At 40.9% G+C, this 23,487-nt stretch overlaps 1 protein-coding gene across 1 annotated transcript; it reads right to left on the minus strand.

Moving 5' to 3' along the window:
* Window positions 1–1,949: 1,949 nt before the first annotated feature.
* On the minus strand, window positions 1,950–10,005 carry LOC139688142 (putative per-hexamer repeat protein 5). Its single transcript, XM_071585569.1, has 4 exons — window positions 9,589–10,005; window positions 8,019–8,274; window positions 2,068–4,298; window positions 1,950–2,009 (listed from the first exon to the last, which is right to left on the minus strand). The coding sequence occupies exons 1-4, from the start codon at window positions 10,003–10,005 to the stop codon at window positions 1,950–1,952; spliced, it is 2,964 nt and encodes a 987-aa protein (XP_071441670.1).
* Window positions 10,006–23,487: the final 13,482 nt, after the last annotated feature.

Below are 23,487 nucleotides of genomic sequence, written 5' to 3' on the forward strand. Positions count from 1 at the left end.
AGTTCCAGAACCACTTCCGATCCCCGAACCGGATCCATATCCTACTCCACTTCCAGTTCCGAAACCGCTTCCAGCACCCAGTCCAATTCCTGATCCACTTCCTACCCCAGATCCTTGGCCAGATCCACTTCCAGAGCCTACCCCGCTACCGGTACCCACTCCGGTGCCGGATCCGCTTCCCGCTCCCGTTCCTTGGCCAGTTCCACTTCCCGAGCCAAAACCACTCCCAGTGCCCCCTCCCCATCCAACCCCAATTCCTGCCCCGGCTCCTTGCCCGAAGCCAGTTCCAGTCCCAAATCCACTGCCACTACCGACACCCGATGCAGAAACACTTCCGATTCCCAAACCGGTTCCATATCCTACTCCGCTTCCAGTTCCGAAACCGCTTCCAGCACCTACTCCACTTCCCGATCCACTTCCTACCCCAGATCCTTGGCCAGATCCACTTCCAGATCCGAACCCGCTACCGGTACCCACTCCAGTGCCGGATCCGCTTCCCGCTCCCGTTCCTTGGCCAGTTCCACTTCCCGAGCCAAAACCACTCCCAGTGCCCCCTCCCGATCCAGCCCCAATTCCTGCCCCGGCTCCTTGCCCAAATCCACTTCCTGTCCCTAATCCACTGCCGCTACCATAACCAGTTCCAAAACCACTTCCGATTCCCGAACCGGATCCATATCCTCCTCCACTTCCAGATCCGAAACTGCTTCCAGCACCCACTCCAATTCCTGATCCACTTCCTACCCCAGATCCTTGGCCAGATCCACTTCCAGATCCGAACCCGCTACCGGTACCCACTCCAGGGCCGGATCCGCTTCCCGTTCCCGTTCCTTGGCCAGTTCCACTTCCCGAGCCAAAACCACTCCCAGTCCCCCCTCCCGATCCAGCCCCAATTCCTGCCCCGGCTCCTTGCCCAAATCCACTTCCTGTCCCTAATCCACTGCCGCTACCATAACCAGTTCCAGAACCACTTCCGATTCCCGAACCGGATCCATATCCTACTCCACTTCCAGATCCGAAACCGCTTCCAGCACCCACTCCAATTCCTGATCCACTTCCTACCCCAGATCCTTGGCCAGATCCACTTCCAGATCCGAACCCGCTACCGGTACCCACTCCAGTGCCGGATCCGCTTCCCGTTCCCGTTCCTTGACCAGTTCCACTTCCCGAGCCAAAACCACTCCCAGTGCCCCCTCCCGATCCAGCCCCAATTCCTGCCCCGGCTCCTTGCCCAAATCCACTTCCTGTCCCATGTCCACTGCCGCTACCATAACCAGTTCCAGAACCACTTCCGATCCCCGAACCGGATCCATATCCTACTCCACTTCCAGTTCCGAAACCGCTTCCAGCACCCAGTCCAATTCCTGATCCACTTCCTACCCCAGATCCTTGGCCAGATCCACTTCCAGAGCCTACCCCGCTACCGGTACCCACTCCAGTGCCGGATCCGCTTCCCGCTCCCGTTCCTTGGCCAGTTCCACTTCCCGAGCCAAAACCACTCTCAGTGCCCCCTCCCCATCCAACCCCAATTCCTGCCCCGGCTCCTTGCCCGAAGCCAGTTCCAGTCCCAAATCCACTGCCACTACCGACACCCGATGCAGAAACACTTCCGATTCCCAAACCGGTTCCATATCCTACTCCACTTCCAGTTCCGAAACCGCTTCCAGCACCTACTCCACTTCCCGATCCACTTCCTACCCCAGATCCTTGGCCAGATCCACTTCCAGATCCGAACCCGCTACCGGTACCCACTCCAGTGCCGGATCCGCTTCCCGCTCCCGTTCCTTGGCCATTTCCACTTCCCGAGCCAAAACCACTCCCAGTGCCCCCTCCCGATCCAGCCCCAATTCCTGCCCCGGCTCCTTGGCCAAATCCACTTCCTGTCCCATGTCCACTGCCGCTACCATAACCAGTTCCAGAACCACTTCCGATTCCCGAACCGGATCCATATCCTACTCCACTTCCAGTTCCGAAACCGCTTCCAGCACCCAGTCCACTTCCTGATCCAATTCCTACCCCAGATCCTTGGCCAGATCCACTTCCAGAGCCTACCCCGCTACCGGTACCCACTCCAGTGCCGGATCCGCTTCCCGCTCCCGTTCCTTGACCAGTTCCACTTCCCGAGCCAAAACCACTCCCAGTGCCCCCTCCAGATCCAGCCCCAATTCCTGCCCCGGCTCCTTGTCCGAAGCCAGTTCCAGTCCCAAATCCACTGCCACTACCGACACCCGATGCAGAACCACTTCCGATTCCCAAACCGGTTCCATATCCTCCTCCACTTCCAGATCCGAACCCGGTACCAGTGCCAGGTCCACTTCCAGATCCACCTCCCATAACTAATCCTTGGCCAGATCCAGTTCCAGATCCGTACCCGCTACCGGTACCTACTCCATTGCCGGTACCGCTTCCTATTCCCGTACCTTGCCCAGTGCCGCTTCCCGACCCAACCCCAAATGCTGTTCCAAATCCTTCTCCAAAGCCATTTCCAGTCCCAAAACCACTGCCACTACCAACACCCGATCCATAACCACTTCCTGTTCCCGAACCGAATCCAAACACTCCTCCTGTTCCAGATCCGGACCCGCTACCAGTGCCGGATCCGCTTCCCGTTCCCGTTCCTAGGCCAGTTCCACTTCCCGAGCCAAAACCACTTCCAGTGCCCCCTCCAGACCCAAACCCAATTCCTGTCCCGGATGCTTGCCCAAATCCACTTCCTGTCCCGAATCCACTGCTACTACCAAAACCAGTTCCAGAACTGCTTCCTGTTCCCAAAACGGATCCATATCCTCCTCCACTTCCAGATCCGAACCCGGTACCAGTACCAGCTCCACTTCCAGATCCACCTCCCATACCTAATCCTTGGCCAAATTCAGTTCCAGATCCGTATCCGCTACCGGTACCTACTCCAGTGCCGGTACCGCTTCCTATTCCCGTGCCTTGTCCACTTCCAGTTCCCAAGCCGAAACCACTGCCAGTTCCCACTCCCGACCCAAACCCAATTCCGGCCCCGGATCCTTGCCCCGAGCCACTTCCAGTCGCAAATCCACTGCCGCTCCCGACACCCGATCCAGAACCGCTTCCGATTCCCGAACCGGATCCATATCCTCCTCCAATTCCAGATCCAAAACCGCTTCCAGCACCCACTCCACTTCCTGCTCCACTTCCAGATGCACTGCCTATACCATATCCTTGTCCAGATCCACTTCCAGATCCGTACCCGCTACCAGTGCCGGATCCGCTTCCTATTCCCGTACCTTGCCCACTTCCAGTACCAGACCCGATACCACTCCCAGTGCCCCCTCCCGACCCAGCCCCTATTCCCGTCCCGGCTCCTTGCCCAAAGCCACTTCCTGTCCCGAATCCACTGCTGCTACCATAACCAGATCCAGAACCGCTTCCAATTCCCGAACCGGATCCGTATCCTCCTCCACTCCCCGATCCGAACCCGCTACCAGTGCCAGCTCCACTTCCTATACCATATCCTTGGCCAGATCCACTTCCAGATCCGTACCCGCTACCGGTACCTACTCCAGTGCCGGTACCGCTTCCCGTTCCCGTTCCTTGGCCAATTCCACTTCCCGAGCCGAAACCACTCCCAGTGCCCACCCCCGACCCAATCCCAAATCCTGTTCCAGATCCTTGCCCCGAGCCACTTCCTGTTCCGAATGCACTGCCGCTACCCACACTTGATCCAGAACCGCTTCCGATTCCCCAGCTGGAACCATATCCTCCTCCACCTCCAGATCCGAACCCGCTCCCAGTGCCTGTCCCACTTCCAGATCCACCTCCAATACCGAATCCTTGTCCTGGCCCACTTCCTGCTCCGTACCCGCTGCCCGTACCAATTCCAGTACCGGATCCGCTTCCTATACCTGTTCCCTGTCCAGTTACAGTTCCTGAGCCGAAGCCACTGCCAGTACCCCCTCCCGAACCTATCCCAATTCCTGTTAAGGCCCCGGATTCCTGCCCTGTCCCACTTCCAGTCCCGAATCCACTTCCGCTATAAATAGCAGAACCTGTTCCGGCATTTGAACTAGATTCATAGCCAATTCCAGTGCCCGATACTATACCACCGACGGTGCCTACAGCCCCTCCGTTTTCAATGCCTGATCCTTGTCCTGTAGCACCTTCTGATACGCTACCGAATCCTGCACCAATACCCGTGTTACTTTCATAGCCTGTGCCACTGCTTGTTCCTGTGCCTAAGCCAGTAGATGTAATAGTTCCAAATCCACTTCCTGTTCCGAACCCGCTGCTGATTCCAGTGTTACTACCCGCAGTGCCGCTGCCACTACCAACACCTATTGGGAAGTGAATATTTTTTATCATTTCTACATTCTTTTATTTTTTATTTCACGAATTATTTCTTTTCAAAAGGTATCATTAAATTTTTCTTGTATAAATGTGGTTTGTCATCCTATTAGAAAACATTTGTCTGTTTAATTTTAATAATTTATAAATCGTCATGTACTGCAGCAAAATATGTTCAATATGTGTTGTAATGACATTTACTTTGGAACTAGAAATATTTATAAGCTCATATGTCTATCAAAATATCGATTAATAGAGTTCAATAAAATAAAATTCATTTGCTTTTATTTTTATGCATGTCAATATCTAGATTAATTGGGCTCTCCTTTTTGTTTCAAGACAATCATTATAATGGGTGTTACATCAAATCCTGTCTGCAGTCGAAGGGTAGATGGTAAAATATTCTCATCCCATACTAAGCACTTTGACTTTCCAATGCACTCAGTAACGCTTGCAACCCCTTGGTTGACTGAAAACCTTGTTCATCTGTAAACAGAAATGATTATATGGAGTCTCCACCGTATTTCATTCCTATCTTTAGATCTTCCCACACTTCCTTAACCATTTCCTCCATACCCAAGGTCTGACGCAAATGTAGTAGGATGTATTTTTTCCCGGATTGACGAACGGCGGATTTTCTTGCTGGGTTCGAGGGAAGGGAGTCTCAAGAAAGGCTGAAAGGAGGTGGCATTCGGAGTTCGGATCATTTATATGCGAAACCTCTATAATTTTACCCTGTTACGCTCCGTCATGAACGGGTCATTGGAAGAGCGCTACGCCATCAAATTTTGCGTGAAACTGGCTAAAACCGGGAAGGAGACTAATTACCTGCTCAAGGTAGCTAATAGCAATTACGCCATGGATGGATCGGGAATTGGATTGCAGTGGGCAAGTTGTTTTGGGAGGGTAGAAAAGATGCTGATGAAGCCAAACTTTCAGTACTCCCTATGATCTTAAAAAATGACGAAAATCTTGCAAGAAAGAAATCTTTGGTAGAGAGAGATAACAGAATAAGTGGTCGCATGGTTTCTGATGAACTTGGTATCCATAAACCGACCGAAAACATTGGCATGAGAAAGGTGTGTTTGAAGTTGTTGCCGCGAGTACTCTCGGACTAACAAAAGGTAACTCGCACGCGGAGCTGCCAAGGGCGAAGCGCTTCTCGACCATGTGAGTGAAGATCCAAATTTTTCAGATAATATCCCACCAGGCTTCTTGCTCTTCCTCCGTCTCAAAATCGCGCTGAAAAGACGCAAATATGGCTCGGTGGAAGTTTTACAAGTGGCCGTGACGAGGGAGCTTAGCAACATTCCGGGCACCGGTTTACAAAAAGAGCGCGAGTCGTGGAAAACAATGATATGATGCATAAATGATAAGGGAAAAATGCAATAGGCAATTCACAAAAATGTATCCATAGACCAAATCACTCATTTTCATAAATATTCGGGAAGAGAAAAAGAATTGACGATAAGATAAAATAAGACTTTTCCCTGAAATCAGTATGTTCCCATGCAGTGTGGAATTTTAAATTTCGAATGATAATTTTCATCCGTATCCCGTTAAGCTTTAACATTTGAGATTTTCCACGCCCACACAATAGGTGTAATCAGTTACATTATTATTACTTGGGAGAACTGATGTCGCCTTAATATATTTATAATAATAATTTATTTCTTGTAACATATATTCTAAAATACAAATGTGTAAAAATTATCTAAACTAATGTTGGACATTTTAAAGGTCATGAAAGATGATTTATTCTTATTTTTTATTCATAATTAATAACTCTTTTCGGTGCTTAGTGTGCCTTGTAAATCTTGGAAAAAGGAGATCTCTAAGTTACTTATATTATCATTTAATGTATGGCGTTTTATTGCAACAAATTATGCTTCATTGTAGCTATCACATGTAATTTTGCATAATTTCGCACCTTGAACACAATTTCATTAAAATTATTTATTTTTTAATGCTAAACGGTCACTGAAAATCATATGTATGGATTTAATAATTTTGCGTTGAGTGATGAATTTTTCTATTAACTTAATGAAGCCAGAATAGTTTCCATCCACTCTGTTCCATCCTCAGTTGTTTCCATCCACACACATCGTTACGAAAACGAAAATAATTTTAATACCGGCTAACATTCTACAAGCTGTTAAGTCATTAACTGTATAATTTCTTGAATATATTCTTGCCATTAAACTACGAAGGGTCCTTTCATTCTTTTCACTTTGTGACCAAATTTAACTGATCACTTTTTCACTGATCTATTGACAAATGGCTGGACAAAACTGTACTATAAATAAAATGTTTATGGATGATATAGTTCAGATTCAAATCTTTAACGATAGAAAAATTACCCTTAAAGTTTGACATATTTTCATGCTCTTTTTCGCCGTATTGAGTTTTGTTCTCAAACTCAAACGCGCTAAACTGAAAATCTAGCAAATATATTATTTCTGACGTAGTTAAATCAGTTCGCAACGGCTGCTTAAATAGGGCATGCATTCAATAATGGCATATCTCGCCAAATGTATAGTTCTTTATCTTGTTAAGCAAATTATCTCCGCGTGTTGGTGTATTGTCTCGTAAAATGTCAGGTTTCTTTCATACTTTAATCACATTTTCAAATTTTCAATAGGTAATATTTTTATGTAAGAATATTTTATCATTTATTTTATGAATTTTATGATTTATGAATCGTGAACGATTGAGAAAAAATTAAGTTTTTCATCTGCTATCCCTGTGATATATGTTATGCCATTTAATCTTTGTATGCATTTCCTAATTAACTTAATCAGCACACTCAATGTCTCTAATTGGATAAGATATTTTGGAGTAGACCAATAATGTGGTGATAGATATTTCGATATTCTTTTGAATATTTTTGAGTTCCTTTTTCGCTTCAATCTGATCCAAGTTATATTCTACATTGAGCGTATTTGTTATTCATGAACATATTGAAATAAAATAAACATTTTTTTCCGAAAATTAAAATTTATTCTTAGTTAATGGTTTGAATATATAGTATAAATCTAAGTTCAGCATTGTTTGAGTAAAGAGGAAGTTTTCTTCGGCAGAGGTTAGAAGTCTAATCCAGATATATATTAAGGATCAACATTCTTAGTTTCTGGGTTTTAAGAGGCTATTTTTTAAATCTTTCCGAAAGTTTTTAAAAGTTTTTCTATTTAATGTCTAAATTTGCCTTAACATTAATTTTCATGTGCAATATTTATATTATATATTTTACTTGGTAGTTATCTTTGAACAAATCAATTGGAAACTCATGTGATTGTGAAAATATTTTGCTTCGTTTGAAGAGGGTAACCTTTCTTCCAAGAATCTTCCAATAATTTGAGATCAAGAATCCATAAGATAATTTATATGAAACTTGAAACGATACAATTCCAAGAAATGAATATAAATATTCATAAACTCGATTTATATTACTTTTTGGTTCAAGTTAAGTCACCTGAAGCAATAATAATGCGATAAGCGTGATTACGTCTAGTTATAGGAATTGCAAAATGAAAATGCAGGTGTTTATAGTTTAAACAAAGCCTTTAATTCAGAAATGCATACAAGACAAAATTGTACATAACTATACAGGCGAAAACCTAGGTTGTTACAAGTCTCTGATAAAATTACTACAAACAATATCTTCAGATGTCGATTTACGTGACGAGGAATATTTTGAGTCTAACGTTTACCTGATCCCGAACCAGTTCCACCGCCGTAGCCAGAAGTTCCACTCAATCCGCCCCACATGTTCCCCCAGTACCCTCCGCTGGCCCCCCAAATGCTCTGCCACCAATTGTCTCCCAAGGAGTCCACCGTGTTGCCTAGTCCCCATAGCGAGTCAGGGTGCGAGGACTCGTGAGTGAGTGTCGACTCCGGGAACGGTATTCTTTGGCAGTACCTCTGCCTCTTGTCCATTAAGCATTCAAACTCTAGCTCCTGGTGTGTCTGTAAATAAAATCAACAGTCAGAATCTTTAAATGTCCCATTTGAATTCGTAAGCTTTGGTTTGATACCAAATTTACTCTCCGCATAGATCAGCATCTCTCTAGGAAGAACCAGAGAAAAACCTCCGATAGATGTAAAAAATAATGAAAATGGAGTGGTAGTACAGTAGTTAGACCGCTGTGGCAATGAATGGATGGCCCAGGTTTGACTCCTGGTGAAGCCCTTGGGTACCCCCAACTTCACTAAATATATTTGATTTTTTGGGATTGTTACTATGTGAGATTTATCCTAAACTATGATATTTAATTTAGGGTTGAATACTGTGGGTTTTGCAGAATAGGAATGAGACGGAAAAATGGCCACAATTAGACCGTAAAATTGTCTTATTAACTATGACACGCATGACCACGAACTTCAATGACTTCAGTTTAGTTTACTATGCATTATAAAGTGTTCAATGCTTGACCTGGTGTGCCAGTGCCCTAGAGTAACCTCCTTGTGTGGGCATACTGTCGGTCAATATTGGTAATGGCCCTGTCATGTATTGTATTTTAGAGATAATAATTTAATTTGCAAGTTCAAGGTATAATTGTGAGATAAAAGTATTAGTAGCTTTTAAAATTACCATGCACAATAGATGTAACGTGAAATAACCTGAGTGCAGAAAAACTCACTAAATCTGTCATTAGAGAGTAATTATTATTTTTCAAAAAATATGCTGAATCTAGGCAACTATTTTACATGTGATTTGATCCTCAATCAAATAAAAATATGAGTACATGAAAATGATTACCTTTCTATATTCTTATCAAATGACACACTCGCTTAGTAGAGTCAAGATCATCGTATCGTGAACGTGTTATCTATGGGGTTAAAATGCCAAAACAATGTTGTTGTTGTTAAAAACGATGATATTTTCAGTTTTTACAAATTGTTCCAAGGTTGAAAACTAAAAAAACGCATGGGTACACAGCATTCACTAATAATTACACCAGTGTGGAAGATTTTCAAAATCTCACGATAATTTATCACTATTCCAACAGAGCATGACTTAGGAACCACTTTAAAAGACTATACTAATTTGTTAAGTTTCCAAGCAACTCCCTAATGAATACCTTTATCGTTTTCTTTCTTCTCGCCATTGCTCGATTACGGACTCGCCATACAAACTTTGAGGTCCTGAATGACCTCACCGTCATTGTGGCTGAGTCGGTGGAATGAGTAAATGAAGGAAAACGCGTTTACAGTCGGACTCCATCCAACAGAACTAAACCAGCGATCCAGGAGTATCTGAACCCCCGATTTAGTACTCACCACACGACGGTTCACCCGGTCCAGGGACACCACGATTGACTTCATGACCCTGACCATGGCGTTCTGCCTAGCACCCATCGCCGCCATGAAGGTCTGCAGCCTTGCCTCTCCCTGACCGGGTGGCCTGGGCGATTGGAGACTCGACAGTAGGTGTTCAAAATCCGAGGTGAGCGACGACAACGCCGTCGGCCTCCTTCCATCGTCATCGGCCGGCCAGTCACCTTTGCCTCCAGATGGCCATCCGGGCTCCGAGTACTCATCCATCTGGTCGAGGAGCTCTGCAATGCTGGATGTCACCGATTCCCACGGAGGATCTTCGTTTTCATCCACCGGCACCTTCTGAACCGGCAGCTCGTGCACCGTTTCCCCAACCACGGCCAAAACCGCGACAGTCCCGAGAAGAACTATGAGTTTCATGGCTCTGGGGTCCGTAAAATCCTTGAGTAAGGGTATTCCTTCTAAAAAACGATCTACAGACGTCGGCTGCCGGTATCTCAGTGGAACAAACTCGATACTTTCAGTGAGTGGATGAAATTACAATGTGATGGGATAAATCAATTGATCAGGACTTAGAAAAAATGTCAGGGAACCCTAAAAAGTCCTTGCGACCTGCGACTTTGAAACAGTTACGTTTTCAAACAAACTTAGGTGCTTGAAGGACAAAATACAGCCTTAGAGTCTCTTTAGTCTAGTGATATGCAGGGTTTAAATTTAAAGAAAGCCTTATACTGAATTTGGGAACGATTCGTTAAATCAAATGGGTATAATATACCTTGCAAGTGGTTTCAGCAGGAATTGTTGCCAACAAGAGATGGACGGTCCTATATAGTCCAAATTTCTATGCACCGGAGTTTGGCCGGTGTCATGTTGGTTTAATTATGGGAGATGGAACAAGCCAAACACGTTCAGTGCAGTCCCTTATTACACTTTTACCTACCAGAGATAGTTTAATTAACTTTGTGCTTAAAAAATTTGTTTGGGTCATTAGAAATCATTGTCGTTACTTATAGATCACTTCATTCCATATTGTTATTTTTTTTGAGTCACGCAACTTGGTAGTTACGAAATTGTAACGTCGTTCAGGTTTTGATGAAACTGGGATCGTTAGTTTCCTAATAGTGCTGATAAATCCTACTTTTATCTTAATCTGGAGATATTTTAGCCATGGTTAATGATTTTTTGATGGGAAGTTTTTCGTTTTCAGACTAAGATTATTTTAAGTAGTCATTAAGCAAATTTCTTTCTTAATGCTCTTGTTTGTGTATGGTATGTAAAACCGTATATGTTTTAGTAATTTAATTTATTTAACTTGCTTACAATGTAATTAATTGAATCATCGACGTTAATAATATATAAGAACTATGATTGAGGAAAAGTGCTTCGATCAGTTATTCATCATGTTCGACTTCCACCACATCACGCCTGAAGCTACTCAAGAAAAACCAAGTTATCCTAGGATTTTTAACTTGTAAGAATTGAGTAACTATGGAAAATTATTTCTCTAAACAGGTAATCACTTTCATGTGTATTTTCTTGGAGCATCAGATCTCACTCTCAACTGAATTTCAGTCAAAATATAAATACTTATCTAAATAATTACATAAATATACATATATATAATTATATATAGATGTTTAAATTTTATAAATATAGTCTTATACACTTACAATTATATTTCTAATTAATGGAAATGGATCTTGCTAGGCCTTATATGCTGATTAATGGGACAAAAATGAATGATATTTACCTGTACTTTCCTAGTGGGAAATATGCAAATAATAACTTTATTACCTTGAGTAACATCCATTATATCAGGCATAAACATTAGAAAAGCGGCTATTTTTTATCTCGAATTAAGTTTGAAACCGTATTTCAATATAAATATAGGAGTTATTGAAGCATTGAAAGGCAAGTTAAAGGGTTTAGAAACTTGAAAAAAATTGTAACGCATGTATTGCATGTTTTATCCAAGAAATACATATTACTCTGATTTTCCGTGGAAATATTTTATTTAGTCTTAAGAAGCTATATAAAAACCCAAACTTCTCACAGGAACTGGACGCTAGGTAGCATAAATGAGCAATGAAGGTTTTTTGATAATTGTTTGATATATTAAAAAAATATTTTTATTAATGACAAAAATTAGTTTTAAAAACCACATGTATTTGAATCTATGTATAGTAGCTGAATTTCGATAAGAATATCCCGCGCTTCCACTCATTAGCATAGGGTTGGCCTATCCAGCATTATATCATACTTATATAAGTGAAAGTACTAAATTTACCCAGGATAAAATTGAAACTCTTGAGAATTCATTATTTAAACTAGATAATGACTACACCTGTTTACGTAATATTAAATAAAAATCTGCGGCAGGAAAGTGATTCACTTTCTTTTATTTTCATGGTTTCCCAACTTACTGAAAGCAGAAACAGAGGCGAGAATTATAGATCGGGAATAAAACAAGGAGAAAATAAAATTTGATTGCTTCACTTGGCTTACTAATTAATTATGGCCAAATTTGGATCTCAAAATCTTCCATTTCAAGTTACTGTTAACAGAATATTTAATTTTGATGAAGACCCTCATTGGAGGCTGTAAATGAAACCACATTTTACACATGAAGTAGAACCTTATTCTTTTATTCCCCCTTGGTATTGAAAACCGTCGACAAACTTACAACTAAATTACGCTAATGGTACATATAATGTTCATTTTACGGAGTTGTTTTACAAGATAGTTATCTCTCTAAACACGAAGATTGGACGGAATACCGACCAGAACTATCCTGATCAACTATTATTTGGCCTTGTATCAAACTTAACCCAGGATAACCAATACAGTTAGCGCCACCTGTTTGGCTTAAAGGGGACCGAGAGCGTGCTCTAAGAGTTATCAGGTGAGCGCGCTATCCGGAACAACTAGGGTAGATATTCTTCTTTAAGGACAGCTCTGTTACATGCGAGTGGATTTTCAGTCACGGTTGACAATCACGAAAATTAAACACGCCAGCACCAGGCAGTTGGAATTCTCGTGACATTTGCCCCTAATGCATGCTCCTATAAGGCTACCAATTCCGAAAACTTAAGGTTTTAATCGCTCAAAGGGATGCGGTTGCGCACTGCTGCGAGTTTTCCACGCCTCGTTGGCCGTAAGCATTCAAATAAGCCGGAACGTGCCTCTAGTCCATACTACGATACCTACAGCTCCGAGGACGTTGCACCTGCAAAGTCTGCTGGAAAGGTTATCCCTGGAAACGGTGTCTACGTCGGAGGGGCAGTATGTACGAAACAGATATATGGGCCGGTTGCACGGTGTGAATATTGAAGCAGGGATGCGACTCCAAACGTTCATCTTTTCCCCAGAGCTTTTTGGACAAGAGGAGACGCTGAGATGCCATTCCCGGTGACGATAATTCTAGGAAATACGCGGTAAGAGATTATCTTTGCGAGACCTAAAAGGGAGATAGCTAAATAGAGAGTTAATTCGTTTATTATAGTAGACCTTTAAGGCCGTAGACATAAGCAATTTACAACCTTTTTTTGCATTTCAATGCAACAATATCAATTATTGTATGTGCCCACGGTGGAGTTCAAGTAGATTTGTCTTTAAAATCAATCGCTTACAACAATACCCAATAAACTACCATCATGTGCATTTTTTCCCGAGTTTTCCAGTCCAGGGAGTTTCAAATTGAGCAAATGAATATTGCCGACTAAATTCCAAAGAAACTGCGGGATATGCCGCAACAGTAACTTTTAACGGAGTCATCCGCTAATGTGCATTTCAATGCAACAATTTCAGAGCGTAAAAATCATTCGCCTTGACTGGGATCCCAGTCAAGGCGAATGTTTTTACACTCTGAAATTGTTGCATTGAAATGCACATTAGCGGATGACTCCGTTAAAAGTTACTGTTGCGGCATCTCCCGCAGTTTCTTTGATTTTTTTGCATTATTAAAGGCCACGGGCAATTGAAAAAAGAAAATGAGAAAACAGAAAAAGAATAAGAAGGCAAAGTGCATAAATCACGGGACTACGAGGATGGTCCAAGAAGTACCCGACCCAACAAAGAAAACACAAAATATTTTGGAAAATAATTTATTTTCTTATCAACATAATCTCCTTTCAGCTCTTTATACTTTTCTCAGCGATATAAATAAGTTCGATACCCTTTTTATAATAAGAACTGTCTTGCTCCTCAAAATAGCCATTAACTGCCGGCATCACATCTTCCCAGTTGGAAAATCTTTGACCACCGAGCCATTTTTTCAAGTTTGCGACCAGAAAATGATCCGAGAGGGCTAAATCGGACGAACAGGGTTCATGAGGTAGCAATTCAAAATTAAATTCATGAATTTTGGCCATTTCAACTATGGATTTGTGAGCTGGTGCATTGTCTTGATGAGGCAACTCTTTCATCTTAGCCAAATGCGGCCGCTTTTGCTTGATTTCTTCGCTCAAGCGTCGCAATAAGTTCGCATCATACTCGCCGTTTATAGTTTTTCCTTTTTCAAGATATCCAATGAAAATTATTCCACGCGTATCCCAAAAAACCGACGTCGTGGCCTTGCCTACAGATGAATCGGTGTTCGCCTTCTTCGGAGGCGGTTCTCCCTTTAGAATCCATTGTTTTGATTGTTCTTTTGTCTCGGGTGTGAAATGATCGACCCATGTTTCATCTATGATTATGAAACGGCGCAAAAATTCTGCTTTGTTGCTATTAAACTCTGCTAAACACTCAATTGAAACATTTTCACGACACTGGTTTTGCTCGAGTGAGAGCAAACGCAGCACCCATCTTGCGCACAGCTTACTCATGCCCAAATTTTAAGTTAGTATTCGATATACCGCACTCTTTGAAATGCCTACTATGTCTGCTAGCTCGCGGACTTTCAGTCGACGATCATCCAGGATCACTTTGTGGATTTTCTTCAACGTTTCTGGAGTCGACCAAATCGATGCCCATCTTGACAACTCGTACGACTTGTTTAAACTCTGCCACCCAATATTTTACTATTGTAAACAAAGGAGCAAACTCACCCAGAGTAGAATCCAGTTCAACCTTTATATTGGTTGGGCTGAGGCCTTTCAAATAAAAGTATTGTATCACATAACGATGACCAACTTTCTCCATTTTTACAAATTCACTGAAAACGTCCATAATTGATGGCTGCCAAACACATACAATGTGGTGTCTTCAAACTTGAAATATACGCTATAGCTTGCAACCTTTCTAATACAGTGATATTTTTCAAACAACTATCGCCATCTCTAGGTGAGGCCAGGTACTTATGGGACCAATCTTGAAGATGGCCCAGTGAGTAGAGCGTTAACCAATCTACCGGAGGGCCCAGGTTTTATTCCAGGTGATACCTCCGAATACCCTCAGCTTCATCCAAGTAGCGAGATTTTTCGAGCAGCAAAACTTCCTAGAAAACCATAGGTGGCTCAGAGAAAGGAACTGACCCCCTATCCTTATGTATTTCGAACGTCGTTGGGCTTAGTATTAGGTGAGTTCTAACCTAATAATAATGGTAACTGTAGTTTGGTCATATGAAATAAATAGAACTATATCATAGAGACGTCACCAATTGCCAGACACTTTTCTGAAGTATTCAACAGATATTTAAATGGTAGCGGCGTGGTTAATATATTTAGTAAACACTCCACTCTTAACAAAGAGTTAGCTTTTGAATTTTCTTCTGATATCCTTAATTTTTAACTACTAAATACCTGTTCTCTCCAATGTCAGTAAAGGGAGAGAAAAATACCGTGAAATGAAAGACAATGAATTTTTATTTAGATTGTTGGGAGTTATAACGTATCAATAAATTAGGTTGTCATTAGTTGGCAACCTCAATGAGAAACAATTCGAATATCTAAGAATTCATGTGCATCCTTGCTTGACAAATACAATTCAATTAAAATTTCTATCGACAAAGTTAGTGCACCACCCTTATAAGCATATGTAAACTATGGAAATGAACTTATGATTATGTTAAATATATCATGGCACCTATCAATAGGATTACTCTAAAAATTTGTCAGCAAATTTCCTGGCTCATTAGTAGCCTTTGTGTCATTTAAATTTCATTTCATATCATTATTCTTTTCCCTAAAAGATGGTACACTTATATTAAGTGTAAACATTAGACCGAGTTTCTCTTCATCGGGGATGGCGAATCATATCTTCCTTGTTGGCTTAAATTACATAGCGCAACTTGACGATTAGCCTAACTTGAGTCAAAATTTAGACCTCTCCGTTTAAAATACTTTTTACTTTTGTGCCTCGAAGTTAGTATTTTTTCAGAATGACCACATTAAAGAACTTTTATTTCATCATTAATTCCCCCTTTTTAAATAAAGACTGGTGTTCACTGACCTTCCAATCGGAAAAAGAAATTCTATTTGGCAAATTTACGGATTACTAGGATTGCACAGGGGTGCCATGGTTCCGCAACTGTTTCCAATTGAATCTTGATGATAAATTTATTAAATTAATTGACTAAAAGCTATAAATATTCTCGATAAAAGCTAAAGTATTTTGGAGCATTGTGTGGACATTCTGGAGCTTGTGTTGGTAAACGTACTGAAATTCCCATTTTTACGAAATAAAAGATAGTATTTCTATGAATCAATACATGTATGTAATTTTGAATTTTTCAGTAAAAAAATAAAATAAAAACCTTGCTAATTATAAGCAAGAAGACGTTTTGTTTAATAATTTTCATGCATCGTACTGAGCAAATGAACAATCTCAAGATTATTTAGATTTTACCGAAGCTTCTGCAAATGAATAAATTATCGCAATTATACGTGTAAGTATACGAGGTTTTATAATCTTCCAAACAAGTAACGTTTCAAAATTTATCAGGCCAAGTATATTGTCATCATAATCAATAACTTCGATTTCTATTCATCGATGAGAATAAGACTCACCTCGTGTAAAATAATTCATTCTCTTGCCCGTCTAAGGCATTCGTCAAAAGGAAAATATCGAATATTCTAGGTTTGAGCCAAATCTTTTCAACTACAGGGATAACATTAAAATTACTAAATTAAATATATCTATCCAAAAACTCTTAAAGAATTATTGTATAGCACCTAAGAATAGCTGGTGGTATCGACCGTGGAAATGGCTAATACGGTACTTTATTATAATAGCTTGTCTTAGAAGATGAAAGGACTTAGTTTTCCCACAGTTTTTCTTAAATTCTGTGGAAATATGGTTTTGAAAATCCTCTATGAGCAAAATGAAGTAACTGAAATATGGTTCTGTCAGCATACATGCATAAATGTTTGCACATGAAGGCGGATCCTATCGGCAGCTGCACGGTACGTAGCATGCCGAGCGAGGGTGCTGATGTGAATCTACATAAGATGAACCCACCCCCTGGTCGTAAGGTGGGAGTTTTAGACATCACGGCTGAGAGTGATTGATCGTTTCTCCCCGAGCGCCGAATCAAATAAGAGGGAAACGAGTACGCCGCAACTTGTTCGTATTTCACTGCTGGTGACGGTGAATAGTCTGGAAGAATCCCAAGTTTCATGTGATGCTAAATCCTAGGGATGAACTTTTAGGTGACCTAATTCTGTTTAAAAGATGTTGATTTGCAGTTTGAAAGGTAACCCATAGCTAGCCAGGCAACATGAATACCCGTGACATCTTATTACTGAATGAATTTAGTCAGCCTAATAAAATTGTGCAAAATTATGTGGATATTGCCAACTTCAGTAGCATTATCGTTTAAAGCCAATCCATCGCAAAACTAGATGAAGAACTAGCAATTGAGAACCAGTAACATGCTATTTATAGACGTGATAGTTCCCTGGGTAGAGTGCCAGGCCGGGCGGCCGATGTTTGATTTCCGGTGACGCTTCTGGGCACCCTATCCTTCATTTAATAGAGTGATTTTTATCAGATCTGCCAGGGTGACTACAGCCGGTACAGACAGGGGAACTGGAACCCTTTCTTTGATGTCCGCATTTTACATATTATTGGGCTTTGTATTAGGTGGGCTCTACCATCATTCAATCAACCAACTTTTGATTTTACCACTATGGTACATACCTGTATGTCTTTAATATAATCAATTCATCTCTCTCTTATTTATTTATTCAGCATTAATCCGAAAAAAGCACATTATGGCCTTTACATCGGACTATTATGAATGTTAAAAATGGTCACATTTACCAAGCCCTAAGTAGAGGAAAACTCACCCAGGCGGGAATCGAGCCAGCGACCCTTGGAATGGCACCCGCCAGGGACCCTTGGACGTTATCCCGCCGCCACCGGGGTCGGCAATGTGTGATCATTGCTTATACTGTGAATTAATATCATCAACTCGAAAAAATAACAAGTGGATAAATAAAATATACTGCATAATTAAATAGTATCATATATTTTAACGCGAAGTGATTTTTACGCATTCACTCTGCAAAGTGTTAAGGTGACGGAGCCTAGAATTCTATGGTGAGGATGGTTATGCGCATTTACTTGAACCACCTCAGTAGAATAAACTAAACTTGGATTTTTAGGAGCTCAATGGCCTGGTGGAAAACACAATCTAACTCTACTCGAAGGCGGACGGAAATACCCAACCGTGTACTGAATTAGACTGACTCCTTGTGGTAGTCAATTTATCATTCCAGTCGAATTTATTCCTAAATCCCGGAGGTTTGGTTCTGTGCGTTTATAGACTCAGAGAAGTTTGAATTCGGAGTCGCCAAGTTGTTTCTCCAGCAAGGCTTATCCTGGGAACGATTGACGAGCAAAATGAATTGTAAGTTATGCCGATTCAATAATTTCTTCCAAATTGTAGCATAATGACTTATGTTAATTCTGAACACGATTTTAAGTAAAGTTGTGACAAATAATGACCCGATTTATTTAATGGGGAATACGCAGGACTCAATAACCCAAATACCAATGTTTGATTCTGAGTTAAGATATGAATAACCTCCGCGTTGGTGTTAACTATAAACCCACTTCTTCAAGTCATCACACCCTACTGTGTAAGGAATTAAAATAATTGACTTTAATAATAAATGTCAATATTATAAGTTTTGGAGATTTTGTGTGTTTTTGATAGCATTAATTCAATTTGAAAGCAAAAGTTCCAAAAAATAAGATTCTAGTTTAAATTTCTGATAACCTTTTGTGCGATTAATTTAGTTTTACATCTATTAAACATTTAAATCCAAGGAAAAAGGCATCATACATGAAGAATATAAAGAAAACTTTAAATGACTATCAAGCTTAATTGTGTCTGTTATAGATTTACTATGTATTTTTGTCTATTATTTTATATATTATTTTATTTTACTATATGGTCATATGTATACTACTAAATACATTATTTTAGTATGTGTTTGAGATTAACTAAATACTGCTTTCACATTTTTTATTCAAATTATGCTCTCCGATATCATGATATTTAAAGGTAGAAAACAACTTTTTAAAATTTTTAGTAATTTATAAATGTTTGTGCTAATTATTTTCTCTAGACTTGTTACGTTTTATTAGAATTATCTCTTTTGAGTTAAATATAAATCTTCTAGAAAGAAACTAGCATTTTTCTGGTTGAACAAATGGTTAAGGACATGGCTCAAAATATAACTTTTAGTTCACCGGATAATATTCCATTCTTTAAATTGTACTGACTTTGAATATTTTCAATTATTAAATGAGTTTTGTAATGTTGTCATAATTGAAATTGAAAAATAGTTGGTGTTTAGTTACGGTGTCCGGATCGTTTTTCATATACACCGGATGATACCCCTGGACACATTCATTGTCATTCAAGCTCTAAGACTCTGGATACCAGATATACCTGGGAAACGGCATGTGGTTGGATAAAAGAAGTCAATTATCATTGTTTAAAAGTATCATATTCGAAGGAATTTCCTCAAGGTGAGCCAAACCTACCCAACTACCCTTCGGATTAGATACGGTGGGTCATTTTTTAGCATATTTCCAAAGGATTATCTTTTCTTGAATATTTGTTGGACATATACACCGTGGAATATGATGAACCTACCTGAGCAGATTCACCGGGCCAGGAAGCAAATCCCGGTAGCATAAATGCTGCCGGGATTTGCTTCCTTGGTAGGTTTGCATGAATTTGTAATTCGAATACTACCCAAATCACGAACTGAAAAAAACTACTTCACTAAATCGATAGGTCATAAAATAATTTATAAACAAAGGAAAGAGGACTCGTCAATTCGGGTATTTTCTTTTTATAATACGATATCATGTAGCATAAAATGACTAAAATAAATCTTCAGTAAATACAATTTATAATTAATAAAATTTTGTACAAGTCGGACGATCATAATACTCTATATTCGTATCTCACCTAAACCTACGATTCTTGCACAGACGTGTTTTTGGCTTCCCAGACCGTCTGAGAAAAATTTCATACCGATGTACACAACTCAATTTTTAAAATGACGCCCAAATGCATCTCGTCAAAAAGTGGAAAAATCATAATAATTCTCTTCGTGTGAATTCCTCAGGAAATCTGATTCAATATTATTAATATTTGGTGGCCGCGGTGAACGACTTCTTTTGGTATGACTCCTCCAAAAGAGGAAAGAAACCGTTAGAAAATCACTCGAGCACCGAGTCGATATATTCGTTTAAACTAGATATCATAAACAAATGAAGTAAATGAATCTTTCATTCGTTTTGGAGAAGCCTCGACGAGAAGTTTCAGCTCCCTCCGACCGTCAATCTCCTTTGGCACGAAGAACGAGAGCCGCCGTGGTATGCGCCTGCGATGCAACGGCACTATCAAGCGGTGGGTTTGGAAAAACCCCTCCAACTACCTTCACCCCCACCATTGCACAAACCATTGCCGCTCTTCTCAACGCCACCCATGGTAGGCGATCTCTCCAGTTTCTCGACACACAACACCCCACCTAACACACCCCATTCATCTTCGTCTCCTCACCGATCCCTCGTCGCGTCTGCCTACTCACCCTAACCCCGTCACTCGCACTCTAGCTCCCCACCCTCCCCAGCCCCTGTCGCCCAGCCCTCTTGACACTCGCACCCCCGCCAAAACGGGGACAGGTCTCCTTCTCCCGAGCGCCACGGGACGGACGTGCGAGTTGAAACGCAACGGCGTCGTCCGTCCGCCTTGGCATGCCATCCGCCGCCGGTTGGGGGATCGAAGACTACGTGGACCAGGCAGTAAGCTTATATGAATATCTAAACTGTCACGACTTTTTGACACCTTTAAGTTCCTTTTCAGTGTGGGTGGGAAGTGGCGGGTAATGCTTCCGTCCCCGCCCCCGACGCCATTCCCCCGGTAGGCGGTCGGAGGGAAGGGGCCCACCATCGGTCGTGCGCGAAAAAGTGGGCTCCGCGCGTCCTTTTCGAATTTTAATCCGCGTCACCTACCCCATTTCTCGGCAGGTGAAGAATTTGGCACCGTGTTTTTCGATCGAATTTTACGTCGGGAGTGACTGGCGTTAATGCTTTTTTCATCGCTACCCTCGGGGTGCGGCTCGCTGTAAAGTTTTCGGATGTGTTAGCCCGATCCAAACGAACGACCAGAACTCAGGGACATACCACATTTTTGCACTTTGACAGCTGAGGATGTACCGCGAACTTGCCTCTGCATGGATTCACTGATACTGAGAGAAAATGGTCTCTCGTTGAGTGAGTAGTTATGGTCGGGTAATTAGTAATAGAGCAACGGGTCAATAGTTATAGGGTTATGTTATACGACAGACCGATATTCCCTTAGGATTGACTCAGGAAACCTTCACCCAAAGTGTACAGCATATACGATAGAAAACGCAAAAATTGTAAGGCATATTCATTTTTCCTGGATGATTTTAAAATATCATTTTCTTTACTGCGGTTCAGAGGACACATATCACTCCTACCTTACATTCACAATTCATTTTTACCGACCACGTTTTCACTGCAGTGCAGCATCACCAGGTTAAACTATGGCCGTAGTAAATTCATTTTGAAGATGAAATATCAGTTTTTGCCCAGCGTAACCTCATAATGGAAAATTTCTAGTAATTTAAGCCTATGGTTATTATTTATGACCTTTATATACTTGTCTAACTTACAAATATGCATGTAACAAATAGCTTTTTGCACCTACATAGCAAATTCAGTCTCAAAACGAAAAGCTATTATATAATAACGAAATTACATTACAAATATAAAATGCTATGTAAATACTTTGGGTCGCGGTAGTCCAGTGGGTAGAGCGTTGGACTCATGACTGGAGGGTCCCGGGTTCGATCCCTGGGCAAGGCACTCTGGACACCTGTAGCTCCACCTAGGCTAAAGTGATTTTTCGGGTACCAGGTCTTCCTGGGAAACAATAACCGGCACAGGGAAAGGAACTGGCCCCCCTACCCTGATGTGTGAATTTTCACACGCCGTATAGGGCTTAGTACTGGGTGATCTCTACCATCACCTATTAAATCGACCTTCGGGTTGATTACTGTGTTTATGGCTATGGCTTTTATGTGTGTGTGTATATATTTATATATGAGTTAAAATATACAAGATTGTCGGTGCAATTTTTTCATTTTCTTAAATGGACAATTGGTTCACCACCAAATTCGATTCATAATGAACCATTTACTTGAATTTTAAGACTTTTAACGGGTGCCTCTTGGTGAGAACGAAAATTTACTAATATCTTACGAAATATTTTTGCTTGAATGCTAATATGTTTTAATATCAACTGTTTATTGAATAATATGCATTATAAGTTAGGAGTAAGGTGTAGATTATGAAATCTTCTCTGAAATACCTTTAAAAATATAGTGTATGTGGAGATCATAAAATTTACCCTTGCTCCTTGTCACATGTAAATTAAAAAAAAACGAAAATATTCTCTCACAGTTTTCCTTAGATATCAGTTTGGTGTTAGTCATTTTCAACCAATGAACAACAAAAAGCTGGCATGTTTATGTTAAAAATCTGTGCACACTTTTAGGAATATATGCGTATGCATGGGTAACACATGACAGAGCTTACGATACTTGTTCTGTAAGTACCAGAGTATTACGACCTCCAGAAATTTACTATCCTAAAATCCTTTCTCATCACGTCTTTCGTCACTAAAGTAACTTTTCTGCCCATATGGACGTTTCGGCTCACTGAACTATCACCAAGCACAGAACCTTACACATATGTACGTATAATAGCTGACCGTGGATCATTGATCATTGGTGTGACTCCCTTGCTCATATGTTGTTATCGTGAGTGGGTAGTTGAGTGAATAATTTCTTTATTTAGCCGAAAAATTTACTAGTTATCACTCGCCATTATTATGAAAAATAGAAATAAACGTGCATGCTTCATTCTAAATTTCTTAGCATGGAATTTTATGAATTATCAAGACCAATTTATAACCCCGAGAGGTTGAATAATTTTACGCCTTCCGTTTCAATTATAATAACTGCTTCTAGGCCATTTTGCTGTTTTACCCAACGTTTGCTGAGTATTCCATGGCTTTAGGTTAGAGTCATCAACTTTTAGTTTTAGCTTTTCAAAAATGCTTTACGTTTTAATTTAGGATGACATAGTTTTAATCCGCTCAAATGGAAAGTTGAAATTTATTATTGACGTCAAACAAACCAATGTAAGGGAACTCCCACAGAATAAACTCCATTACTTATGAATTCGAATGACTTACCAACAGTCCACGAAGCATTTTAGTCGTGCGGGAAAGGTGGGAAAACAGGGAGTGATAAGATTAAAAACCGTTCGTAGAAAACGTGCGTAGGGTGAACGCTGTTCTTATTTACAGAAAAGAAAGAAATATTAGATTCTGAAAGTAAATATTGGCCCATGCACACAAGAGTCGTGTGAAATTTGGTGCATAGCATGAGCTGTCCCTCTGTTTATCTC

This window comes from Hetaerina americana, unplaced genomic scaffold, assembly GCF_022747635.1.
Source record: "Hetaerina americana unplaced genomic scaffold, ioHetAmer1.1.p SCAF_2, whole genome shotgun sequence".
Lineage (NCBI taxonomy): Eukaryota > Metazoa > Arthropoda > Insecta > Odonata > Calopterygidae > Hetaerina > Hetaerina americana.